This window comes from Brachyhypopomus gauderio, chromosome 7 (genome assembly GCF_052324685.1).
Source record: "Brachyhypopomus gauderio isolate BG-103 chromosome 7, BGAUD_0.2, whole genome shotgun sequence".
NCBI classification, from domain to species: Eukaryota; Metazoa; Chordata; class Actinopteri; order Gymnotiformes; family Hypopomidae; genus Brachyhypopomus; species Brachyhypopomus gauderio.
The window spans coordinates 28,596,130-28,609,586 of NC_135217.1; the positions used below are offsets into that span (position 1 = coordinate 28,596,130).

The following is a 13,457-nucleotide window of genomic DNA, read 5'->3' on the forward strand; positions in this document are numbered from 1 at the left end:
TACATTTTTTTTATTTACACCCCTGCAGGAGATGCTCCATGTGCTGGTTGACGAAAGAAAAGCCAGCAAACGCACTCTGGTCCGTTAAGCCAATCAAGCCTTTCTCACACATGGACAGGCGGTCGTTTAATAACTCCTGCTCGCAGTTGCCACCGTCATTGGATGATTTCTGTGGTTGGAGGAGAATGGAAGCAAATCACATGATGAACAGAGGCTGCTTTTCAGTATCTGTATTTTTGCAATTTGCTCTATGAGCATACAGTATGAAAAGTAAAAAAAAACAGGAATGAGAGATGACTGTAAGAAATGGAAAGAGATGGAAAGAAAGCTCATACCACTGGCACGTAAGGGGGTTGGATCTCTCTCCTCTCCAGAGCAGACCAGTCGACGATCTCAAAGAATGAGTGACCTCGGATATTAGGCACAACACCCAGTCTATAAGAAGGGTCTTGCTCAAACAGCTTTGTTCATGGAAGAAAACCAAAAGCAAGAATATTATTCATAATAGAAATATCTCAGTGTGTCTATTCATGTCTTGGTTGTGAAGTATTATTATTATTATTATTATTATTATTATTATTATTATTATTATTATTATTACTATTATTAATGTGTCATCAGGTGTGGTTTTGTGCATGCTTACTCGTTCTAGCATGTCTCTGGTATCCAGAGTGATCCAGTCAGGGAAGTCAGGTATGTCCATAATGATGGAATCAAAAATATCATCGATCTCTTCACCATCGAATGGAGGCTTACCAATCAGCATCCCATATAGGAGCACACCAAATGACCACCAATCCACAGAGAATGAATACCGCTCACCCAGAATGATCTACACACACACACACACACACATGCACACACATTCACATTCAGGGCATACTGAATTACATTGACATTGCTACAGGTGAGAACATTCAATGTCAAATTCATTTGATGCCATCTCATACCTCAGGGGCCATGTAGTATGGTGTCCCACAGAATGTTTTGCCAAGATTGTCTCCAAAAACATTCTCTTTGCACATGCCAAAATCCGCAATTTTTATGTGACCTTCTCCATCCAGCATCACATTGTCCAACTTGAGATCCCTAATGCAGGAGAGAAATACAAAAATGTGGCAAAAATGTGGTTCAGTAGACAAGAACAGTAAAGGTGAAAGTACAGAATGTCCATGTAGATTTGTTTGTGTGTTACCTGTGGATGATGCCCTTTCCATGAAGGAACTGGAGTCCGCACACAATTTCAGCTGCATAGAATCTGGAAGAAAGAAACAAACCAGGAGCCATCAGACCGGACTATAATTACACACACCTACGTTTATATTTATATAAGACATACAAAAAAACATCATTGTGTGTGTGTGTGTGTGTGTGTGTGTGTGTGTGTGTGTTTGTGTGTGTGTTGCCTCACGTGGCTGTGTAGAGGTCAAAGCTTCCTGTTTCCCGTATGTGGAACATCAGGTCACCTCCGGTCAGGTACTCCATGACAAAGAACAAGTGCTCCTAACATGCAGACAATGCCATAAACACTTTGGTATGAGTACAAGCAGAATTACTGACTCAACAATCATCTAAATACCACAGTGACTCCATGAAGTATAAGGTACAGTAAACAGTTGTGACAATGCCTGGTGTGGTTAATTACTGCCTATACAAAAGAGTCCTGCTGGACACCCCATTACTGTTGACTGAGAGGTGGAGGAACTGTATAATGTAACCGTTAATTTGTTCTTTACTACCTCGGTCTGAAAGGTGGAGTAAAGGTGGGTGAGGAAGGGACAGTCCCATGCCAGAGCTAGCACCCGCTTCTCCACCATGGTGAACTCTACGTTATTATTCATCACGTCCTTCCTCAAGGCTTTCACTGCAAACAAATCCTTGCTGCCCTTTAGTTCAGCCAGAAAAACCTGAGCAGGGACCAAGGGAAAAAAATAGACAAACAGACCAGAGTGAAAGAAAAATAAAACACACATACACACACATCCATGAAATATGAAGATTTGATGGAATAGAGTTTGTTTGGTCTATTCTTGTGGAGATAGTATTTAACAATAGAAGGGCAAAAGGACAGACATGTAAAAATGATAAGTGAATAGTCAGGAGAAGTGAAGAGAGACACAGAGTCAGTGTGTGTGTGTGGAGGACGTGGGAGCAGCGTGAAGGGGAAGACTCTACCTTGCCATAGCTTCCCTGGCCCAGTACACTGTGAAAGGTGAAGTGCTCCACAGTGATGTGTGTCTGGTGGCTGATCCTGGACAGGGGGCGAGGACTCGAACCCTCACACAGTCGACCACATGGAGACGCATCTACAGAGATGTACAGTACATTTTTACACATCCAGACATCTAGCTGACTTGGGTGAATACCTCAGCCAGTAGTTTCTGGCTGATGCCACACAGATTAGCCACTTTAGTTTGGCACTTGGTCTAACCCAAGTTCAAGTGCATATAGTTTTTTTTTTTGTAATAAATATTTTCCATCATTGGGTGAATTACAAAGGCAGCCCTGCTCTTCCCTACAGGGATGCATGTGACACCATTTGCCCTGTGGCAAGAGACGCCAAAAGTAACGCAAAGCGTAAGCTCAGAGGGGATAGAGCTTTTTCCATTGCTGCTCCTAGATTATGGAACAACCTACCACTGCATGTTAGACAAGCCCCTTCACTGCCCATTTTAAAAACAAGTCTTAAAACCCACTTTAATTCATTGGCTTTAAACACAGCATGAGACTTTGTATATTTTTAGTTTTTACTGCTTTAGTTTAATTCTTTGATTTGTTCTATTGATTCCTTTTACCGCTTTAGTTAATATTGTTTTATCATTATTTGTTTTATGTCTAATGTTCTATTCTTATGTACAGCACTTTGTTTCGGCTGCCGTTCTTAAAGTGCTCTATAAATAAAGTTGAGTTGAGTTGAGTTATATGAAAATAACTATTGAACATGTTGATATCAGCAAATTACAATATGTTATCAACTTGAGATTCACCTAGAGATGGGTTGTAGGAGTCCTCAGTCTCATCCAGGAGAACGTGGAGCAGCTCCTTCCAGGCATCGTCCAGAGCACTTGTGTTCAACGAGACCTCAGTCTCGTCCAGGAGAACCTGGAGCAGCTCCTTCCAGGCATTGTCCAGAGCACTTGTGTTCAACGAGACCTCAGTCTCGTCCAGGAGAACCTGGAGCAGCTCCTTCCAGGCATTGTCCAGAGCACTTGTGTTCAACGAGACCTCAGTCTCGTCCAGGAGAACCTGGAGCAGCTCCTTCCAGGCATCGTCCAGAACACTTATGTTCAAAGAGACCTCAATCTCGTCCAGGAGAACGTGGCGCAGCTTCTCCCAGGCCTCATCCAGAACACTGTTATTCAACGGTGCTACTGCAAAAAAGATTTTTTCAAGAAGCCATAATTAAATATTACATGAAATTAACAGGTGAATGTTTTTCATCTGAATTGTGTTAATGTGTGCTTGTTTGATATGAATAGCTACTGAACACGTTGATGTCAGCAAATTATGAAATATGGTATCAAATTGATATTCTGTATGAATGTGTCTTGGTCACCTAGAGATGGGTTATAGGAGTCCTCAGTCTCGTCCAGTAGAACGAGGAGCAGCTCCTCACAGGCCTCATCCAGAATACTGTTATTCAAAGGTGCTACTGCAAAAATGATTTTTTCAACAAGTCCTAAGTACACGTTACAATGTAATAACAGGTCAATGTTTTTTTAGCTGAACTGTGTTAATATAAGCATTAGGTAAGCAGTAGATATATGCGACATATAGCCCGGTGCGGGTTATACAACATTTTCCATTTAAAAAGACTTGGTAGGTGCGGCTTATATTGAGGTGCGCTCTATAGTCCAGAAAATACGGTATACACAACCCATTAAAAAATCCCTTCAAATACTTTTTCTAATCAATAAATATACAAAGCCAAGAAGAAAGACACAAATGTAATAGAATCGTTATTATTTGATTTATATTGAGACTATCACTATTTGTGGACCTGGGTTTGTTGGTATGTTGCCATAGCAACACCACTGACTTCATAAAAATTAACCTGTCAAATTATCAGTTTTTTTTTTCTATTTTTCACTTATTGGTTTTACCAATAAACACCAAATTCAGCTGTGTTAAAAGAACAAAATAAGCCCCAATATATGCCCCAAAATAAGTTGTCACTATTGTACTCATTTACTCACTGAGGCCATGGGTGTTTTCGGTCTCCTGTATTGGTTCTGTTCCTCCGTATATCTCCTCTGTGTCTGTGTCATCCAAATCTTGGGTGCCGATGCACCAGCACCAGAGACAACACCTTTTAATATCTTCCCACTTCATTGTCTTTATGTGGACTGATATGGAATTATACTGTACATGCAATTTTATATATACCCTCATTTGTTGTGCCGTCGTTATGACGACAGAGCAGGTATTATGACGTCATGTGGAATTATGGGAATATATATTTTTTATTCGCTCTGTGCACGTGACGCTTCCGCATGCCCATATACCGGCAGTATCATTTCCGGTTATCTCGGGCTCGACTACAGAGACACGTCAACAATGACGTTTTACACGCGCTGTTTGCAGGACCTCCCTCGGGTGACGGTCAACGATGTTCATCGGATCGTCAAGACACACATGCCGCGGCTTCTTCGAGCGAGAAAGAGAAAGATTTCAAGATGTACATATCTAGTTATATTGACAACTACGAAGGTGAGTGTTCCGTGTTAGCGCTAGCACACAGCTAAGCGTAAATCAGTTAGCGTTAGCATTGTGTGTGTGAGTGCGTGCGCGCGCGTGTGTGTATGTGTGTGTATGTGTGTGTGCGTGCGCGCGCGCGCGTGTGTGTGTGTGTTAGCTAGCTGGTCGTGTCTGAACACTAAACTTCGTAAGAGCTTAAACTCAAGATCAACACAAACCCGGCGGATCCCTGTGTTTAGCCCGGCCATGACTGGGTTAAACAGCGGAATCTGTGTTTGTAAACAAAGCGCAACTCGACGGTGTTCGCCGACGCGTGTTTGTTTACAAAACAACGAATATTGTGCTTTGTTTACAAACACGGAATCCGCGCCGGAGACTGCTGTTTAACCTGTCTCAGGACTGAGTTATCTCACTTCACTATTAAACACATACTGTGATTAAGTCTATTCTTTTATTTGCATTTTAGTGTTGAACAAAGATCAGGTGACAGGAGAGATGTGTGTGAGGGCGACCTGTTTTAGGTCGATGAAGAAGTCGGAGAAGCCACACAGCTCGAGTGTAGGGTGACAGTGCTTTAGAAGATAGATGCTATGAATGTTGTTTTTAGATTTATGTTTATGGGGATTAAAAACATTTTGTTGGTGAAAAGTAAGTAGTGGAGTAATGTTTTGAGTAATGTTACCTGGCAATGTGAGTATGACTTAATGTCAGGAAAAGTGAATGTTAAAGGCAAAACCCCCAGAAACTGTATTTGTTCAGATGTTTCCTGATTTACTTTATTGTAAATACTATTGAAGCTGGTAAATTGTTTATGTCAAATGAGGGCCACATTAGGCAACACTGTAGACTATTAGTGACAGTGTATTCTAATTATATAGCCTTTCCTGGCTGATTTTATTTTGTAAACAGTTTTTTTAATTAAATTGCACTTGATACTGTTTCTCATTGTATTTGCTACATTTTGTATTTTTGCAGATTTCATTAGATGATTCGAGACCTGCTCATGTGTTGCTGGGACAACTTTGTGCAATCATGTGGTGGCATTGCTTTATCAAACTGCACATTATTCACAACTAAGAGTTCCTGCTGTTCCTCCTGTCCTGAGCTGCACAGAGAGTGAGCAGCAATGGCACAAGCCAAGAACTTTGGTAAGTAATAATATTCTAAACTTTGTACATTTGTGTAAAAATGTAGGGTGCTATGAAAAATGTCAATAAACACAGAATACAGTCATATTGTCACGTAGGGCTACGCCTCCTCTCGTAGCTGTCACTCTGGGTTCCCTCATGTCTGTATTCCCTGCCTGTTTATCCCGCCCTGCTCGTTGTCTCTGTGATTTCCCATTGTTTGCCACGCCCCTGTTATCATTGTTCGCACCTGGTCCTTGTCTAGTCCTGTGTATAAAAGTCCCTGTGTCTCCCATGTCCGTATTGGTCTTTTTGTTCAAACCTGTGCCTAGTCATTCCAGCTGTTCGTAAGTTTGCGCCTTTGTGTTATCCGTCTCCCATGTGTTTTGCCTTTTGTTCCTTAGTTAGTCTGTCTTGTTGTTTTCTGTACCCGTTGTCATGCCTGTGTATATTTCATGTATGGACTGCCTTCCCGATCTGACCTGCGCCCGTTATTTCGACTCTGTCAATGGAATTTCCTTTAATAAATCTCGCTCTCCTCAGCGTTTGTGTCCGCCTCCCTGTTCTGCCCAGCGCAGGTCGTTACACATATACTACTTATTTTAAATTACAAAGACATCATTTCAGATATTAAGACTGCAAAATGTAATTGATTTAAAAATTAAAAAGCACATATACCACTGTGCTGCTGACAGTGATCCACCACCCATATAATATCTGCTCAGGGGTGGTCTGGGCCATAAATGAGTGGAGTGAAGACAATCAATCTATGCAGAGAAATTGAATGATCTTTAGTTGTTGAACTACTAAGCTGGCCTGAAAAGAATTGTGCCAACTAAAGTGGCCAATAATTATACCTACTCACCATAACGGAAGTACTGTTTTGCATAAACAAACTTTAGTATGCATCATTACAGTAACATACAAATGAATATAAAATACCACAGTATAGGTTGAGTTATTCAACCATGCACATTAGCAGTATGAGTATAAATAAATAGTGATCTCTGTAGATATATCTCTGATCATTAGGATCCTCTGCTCTGTAAGTTATGTTGACTGCTCTTACCTAGAAGCAAAGCAGGGCACACTGCAGCTGAAGCGTCATCATAACTACTACTGACAGATCCAGGGGCAGATGCTCATCACAGGAATGGACTGGTGTGACTTTGTTGTTTTTGCTGAGGAGGACATGTTGGTGCAGCGCATATTGAGAGATGCAGAGGTAATTAACACCATTAAACAAAAGGTGGACCATTTCTTTTTTCACATATACATGCCCAGATGTCTACAAACTCAGTTTGTATGTTTGTATATATTGTTGTATTTGTTTAAAATGTTCTTATAACCCTGATAAGGATCTGTAGAATAGAAAAACATTTGAATGTCATTGGCACAGTTCTGATATTTAAAAAAACAACTCAATAGACAAATCACAAGCACTTTGTTTCAAAATAAAATTATTTATTTTCCTTCACTTTGTCATTGTTTTACATTTCGTCAAGCTTAAGTACAAACAAGTGAAACATTTATATTAAATATTAAACATTAAAAGTGAAGCCCATTAGATGTGAAGTAACTATTTACAAAAAGTAAGTGGTCATAGTTCAAACTGCAGGAAGTGTACATGAAAAGTAAACACATGGATAACATGCATATGCACCCTTAAATATTTATCACAGATTTGCAACATTGGTCCTGGGGGCTATTCCACGAAGCGAGCTTATGAAAGCGGCGCTTATTAGAGTGAGCCTCGCTTGAGTTAGCCAAACAGTTCACTTCCGTCTAGTTCCGTTCCACTAACGAAATCCAGACTCAACCTGTTCCCGCTAATTCAAGCCCGGCTTTTGTAATCGGCGATCATGCGCGTGCACACAGTATTTACACAGCCTCACTAATCGATATTCAAAAAGGCAAGAAAATGTCGAAAGAGCTGAAAGAACGAGCAGCTTTTTTTTCTTCTGCTGAACAGGAGCTACTCATACGTCTTTATGAGGAATATAAAGACGTTATTATGAAGAAAGGCAACACGTCCTGTATTAATAAAGCCAGAGAAGCTGCCTGGCACAATATTGCAGACAGATTAAATGCGTGAGCATATAATTTAACCCATTCATTGGCATTTAAAAAGTGTTATAGTAAATTAATAATGTTAATAATTTCCTGATTTAGAAGTAACATGAGCGGGGTTAGGAGAACATGGCAACTGTATAAAATATTTTAGCAACCAGAAAGAAAACTGCTACTGCTGCTGCTGGTGGTGGGCCTCCTGTAGCAGCCCTCACTCCTGCAGAAGACCTTGCTTTAGAGCAAAACAGCGGACGCCCCATCATTGTGGGAATCGAAGGAGGAACATCATCTGATCCTGTCTGTCCTCATGATACACAGCCTTATGTTAAAGGTAGGTTCAGTTGTTTCTCAGATTTTACATTTTTGTTCTTTGTTTCTTCTGTCCACAGGCTCAGCAAGACAATTAATACATTTCTCTTTCCAAAAAAAACGCCTCTTGTTTTATGTTAATAGTGTTAATGAACAAATGCAAACAAAATATTCCCTTAACTAAAGTAAGTGTTTGCATACATGTCCCTCACAGCTCTACCATCCATGTGGTCTGCAATTAAAATGCCATCTTCCCATTGCTCCAACTGCACTCTTGGCATTTCTTCTTTTTGCAGTATTGCCACATTGTGCAAAACTGCACAGGCTGCTTTAATGTCACAGGCTCTCTCAGGAGTCACTCTGAGATGGCGCAAGCAGTTAAATCTGCTGTTTAACTGTCCAAATGCCATCTCAATGCATGCCCTTGTCTTTGAATGTGCATGATTGAACCTCCTCTCTGCATCTGTTGTAGGGTCTGCATATGGGGTAAGGAGAAAAGGTTGGCAGGGGTAACCCCTATCCCCAAGCAGTAAGCCAGGAAAAGCACCTATGATTATAAGGAGTAGAGTTAAACACTGAGGCCAAATCTGCACTATTTTGTGTGGTTGGAGTATTCTTACCTTAGCAAACCTCTGTGCCAGTGAGGAGGCATGAAATATCCTGGAATCGTGCACCGAGCCGGGCCATTTTACCTCAATGTTGGAGAATAGAAATTGGCTGGTGCAAACCATCTAGAACAATGGCAAAAGTGACAAAGGGTGAAAGTTATTCAAACCCATGAACTGACATGCTTTACAATTTCTGTTGGGTAGGCAAAACTTGCATGTACCTGTACATTGATGCTGTGAAATAATTTTTTGGTTCACATAGTCTGCCTCCATGGGTACAGATGGAGCCTTTATCCAGATGTGAGTACAGTCTATAGCACCAATGACATTTGGAAATCCTAGACAATTCAATGCGTTTTGAATTGAAGGAATTTTAGCATGAAATAGTTGATTAAGATGAATACAAAGCACTTTGGTAAGTGCTCTGGATAAGAGCGTCTGTTAAAGTCATATAAATTTAACTCCAAGTTACTGATCAAACCAACACTACTTCTCATGAATACATGCCAGCTGTTCTGAAAAGGATGGGAAGGATGCCTCTGTGACCAGGGAATTTAATGAATATATTAAGGAAGCGCTTAAGCGCAAGGTAAACCTTTCGAATTTCGCTGCAGAACGTTGCCTTACTAAGATGTTATGCATCCCCAAAGCTGTACAGAAATGCACGACTGGCAAAGAAGCACAAAGCGATACAGACTGTTTGGGGTTTGGTAAGAGCTTTACTACGTCTAGTGGTCTTCTCAATATATGGCCCCGGTAATTTACAAAGATATATAATACTGTGTCTTCTGAACCTGTAGCATCGGCGCAGATGGAAATTCTGAAGTGAGGGGGACCAAGCTGTACAATATATGCGTTTATGCTTGTAGATGCTAGATTTCGGATGGGGTCAATATAAATCTGGAGGGGACATGTCCCCCCCGTCCCCAGTGCCATCTGCGCCCCTGACCTGTAGTGCTCAAATAAGTAGTCATCCGGAAAGCCCAGTGGATCTGTCCTGTCCTGGAATGACCTTGGAGCTGGTAGCATGAATGCTCTGCGCACTACACACGCTCCCTCATCTACTGGATTCTCTACAAATGGGCATGCCATGGTCAATCAGCCTTCAGCCTTCACTGTTAGCTGCTCTTTTTATAGCTTACATTTTGGATTATTTGTATCACCTGTATGAAAATCTTGGTAAGGTATTTGTCTGTATCCATTTCCTTTTTGCACCATTAAGTTAACCACACATTTACATTATTTATACTGAACATATGTAAATTGCAAAGTGATATGATTTGCTTGTAATTTGAACACAAAAGAGGAAGTATGGGGATAAATATATACCTAAAAGTATCTTCACCTAAATTACTCAGTATTAATAATTATTAATACTCAGGTACAAAGAATTGTATTTTTTGTGATAGAGTTTATGCTTATGTATGTTTCTGCACCATAACTGCGATTAGACACTGTATTCCATTTTACACTGACCTGAATTTGTGAAGATTAAACCAATACATTAAAATGTGCAGAAACCTCACTGAATAACATTGAATATGTACTCTTAAGATCGAAATATAAATTGCATTTTGAAATATAATTATTAAATTTTGATAATAATAACCTGCAATCATTCCAAACCAATAATTACAGTACTCAATTAAATGTATAAAGATGTTATAATATATGCTACATCCACAGCCATTTAATGGATAGAACTGCAGCGGAACCTTGTTCCTCAATTCAGTTTCCCGGATGGCGAGACTGACATCACGCTGCTCAGCCAATAGAAGCGGTCCGGCTAAGCTAAGCCTCAACTCTAGCCTGGTACGGAGCAGGTTAGTTCAAACGTATATGTTGCTGTAGTAACTGAGCGAGGCTCAAGTCTAGCCTCTTTTGTGGAACCGAATTTGAGCAAAATGAGCCAGGCTTGTCTTTAAAAGCCCGGCTTACTGAGTTAGCTCGCTTCGTGGAATACCCCCCTGGAGTACCATTGCCCTGCTGTTTTTCCTTATTTAGTAAACCTACCTCAAATCATGAAAGCCTTAATTGCAGCAGGGAAACATCAGGAGAAATTCTGTAACATTTCTAAAATAATAACAAAAAGCCCTGTACATGAATGTAAAAAGTATTCTTGGGAAAGAGCAAATGTTATATATTCTGTACTCATACAGCCCTTTCCACCATCCGAGGCCCATTTCTTGACAAGAGGACCATTCTGGTAGTTGGAGAGAAGACATGCCACAGTAAACAATTTGATTGATACTTCCTGTGATGGAGAGTGGTATTACAGTGTCAAATAGTTTGTTTTCTTTAATTCGTCTAATCATCCTCTCCACATGTACCCTTAGACGTGCAATATGCTGGGTCTCTCTCACATCATCTTCCAGCATCTGTGTTCTCTTGTGCAGGAAAGCAGGCCTCATCAGCTCATCAATTGGTGTTAGCTTCTGGATTGGGCAAAAACAAAGAGAAAAGATTAAAATAATATACACAGTCCGGTCACATTATGAACACCCATTGAAACCATACTGTGAGCGTGGTACTACGAGTGGGTGAATATGGAGGTGGGTTCACTACAGAGAGTGAGGTGAATACAGACATTGGAGTTCCCAATCAAGGTGTTTTAATTGTGTATTCCAGCAAAGGAGTAAATCACCAATACTAGTAAACGAAAAGAAAAACTGTATAAAAGGAAAACAAACATATAAAAAGTACTCAAGCCCACAAAGGCTTATAAGCAGTACCTCCAGTAAGCACTGGCAATCAGCAGCCAGTCTAGCCCCTAAGTTTCTTGGGCTCAACACAATAACATCCAATATCAAACAACCAACATTAACCAACCAACCTCAACCTCCTTAGCCTCTGAGAGGAAGGCCTCTTATACTAGTAGCCCCTCCCCTTAATTAAGCTGGGACACACCACTACTACTAGCAGGGGTTACCTACAAACACAAACATGACATACATTACTGCAGTAACATAACATTTTACATTTAGTGCACTACTATGACAAGAATAATAATTAATATGTCCATTTGTTGCATACAACTCCGTCCTCAGGTATTCCCAGGAACTGTAACCCCCCTCCCCTCCTTCAGTAGGCCGAGGGCCCTTCGGCCACTATAAGAGGAGGAGCTGTCTGGGCCGCCAGTCCCCTGAGAATCCCGGAACAGATAAATACAACATTATAATCAATCACATGTCTTTTAGAGACTTGGTGATGGGTGAGTGTATCATGTTTTGTAAATTGTATCTAAGCATTTCTGTCGTCAAAGCAGTTGCTTAAACATGAATAACTTCTTTAAAGGGCTGTAAAACGTGCATTTTAAACATTCCAGCCACACCTGGAGAAGTTGTGTCGGCATTCGAATATTCGGGTTCCCCACAGGCAACATTGTTGACTCGGAATGCAAAAATTCGAGACATTTGAGTTTTTCTTGACAGTTTCACGATAATTTATTCAGTTGGTTTGATGTTCCTCGAGACCTTGTTAAGAGTAATGATGCTGTGATTGTGATGGTATACACCAGGGGCGTCCCAGCCCGCCAGGGGGTTCAGTCCAGCCCACGGAATAAACCTACATTATTAAAAAAGAATAAACTCCATTTAGTTAAAATCTGCAGTTCCTATAAAAAAAAAGAGAAAAGCGGACACAGAGTGTCGGATTTTTCAACAAAAATGGAATTACTTCAGAATAGGCTATATGCACACGGGGTGCTGACATATTTCCGTTTAAATATTAGCCAGGTCAGCCCATTGATCTATATATCTATATATGGATTGCGCTGCTGTAACACACGATTTCCCCTCTGGGATACATTAATAAATCTATCTATCTAGCTATCTATCTCAAAAATCCCAACAGAGGATGTAATGTAATTATCTGTAGTTATGTATATATATATTCATGTACATTTTTGTACATTAAATGTGGTTTACATGTGTTGTGACCAAATGCTGATTTACTGCAATAAATTCACTGTTTAAGTACTGTTTAATTTATTTTAGTAATAATTTGTCACCCACCTGAGAGTTCTGATTGCTTACCATACTGTATCAATTACACAAGACACTGACCAGATGAATGCTAATTTCTTTATTATAATAATTCATTTTCTATAAAATTACATGCATCTTTTTAATGAATATAATTACACCTATAATAAAACAATGAAATATATTTAAACACACCTTTAAACACAACTTACACAATGTGTGAAACACACATTTAAGTACACACACAGGTGAAGTGAGCACACGTGCCCGGAGCAGTGAGCAGCCTCTACAGCAGGGATGGGCAACTTCCATGATAAAGAGGGCCAAAAATTTTTCAGCACTATTATTGGAGGGCCACATGACCACACATGACCATTTGGATATGAAAGACACTACAAATTATTCTCAATAAGAACATTTTCAATGAATTCAGATCTGTATGTTTATTGCACCAACATACATCTATTTTCTGCATATAAATGCATTAACATGTCCTTAACCCTACCAAGTCTATGGGCATTTTTGCTGTTTAAGCATGGTTACATAAATGTGTCTCTAAACATACTTAATTATAGCATTTTACCCACATGTCTCTTTTTTTTTTCTTTTAATTATTAAATTATTATTGATCTATTTGCGGGCCGCCAGTTGCCCATCCCTGC

At 40.1% G+C, this 13,457-nt stretch overlaps 1 protein-coding gene across 1 annotated transcript; it reads right to left on the reverse strand.

Moving 5' to 3' along the window:
• Positions 1-4,301, reverse strand: LOC143518278 (protein kinase C delta type-like). The gene is made up of 11 exons (XM_077010729.1): positions 4,197-4,301; positions 3,557-3,652; positions 2,988-3,371; positions 2,176-2,306; positions 1,740-1,907; positions 1,412-1,503; positions 1,196-1,258; positions 951-1,089; positions 644-832; positions 336-461; positions 1-169 (listed from the first exon to the last, which is right to left on the reverse strand). Exons 5-11 carry the CDS (start codon positions 1,839-1,841, stop codon positions 11-13), a joined length of 870 nt encoding a protein of 289 aa, XP_076866844.1. The 5' UTR covers positions 1,842-1,907; positions 2,176-2,306; positions 2,988-3,371; positions 3,557-3,652; positions 4,197-4,301; the 3' UTR covers positions 1-10.
• Between the last annotated feature and the right edge of the window lie 9,156 nt (positions 4,302-13,457).

Bases quoted from the DNA above. Each gene is read 5' to 3' on its own strand.
- LOC143518278 (XM_077010729.1), bottom strand. From the start codon at position 1,841: ATGAATAATAACGTAGAGTTCACCATGGTGGAGAAGCGGGTGCTAGCT. The intron at 1,259-1,411 runs GTGAGGCAACAC...TCTTTCTTCCAG, and splicing joins TTTGACCTCTACACAGCCAC to ATTCTATGCAGCTGAAATTG. The intron at 833-950 runs GTATGAGATGGC...GTGTGTGTGTAG, and splicing joins CATACTACATGGCCCCTGAG to ATCATTCTGGGTGAGCGGTA.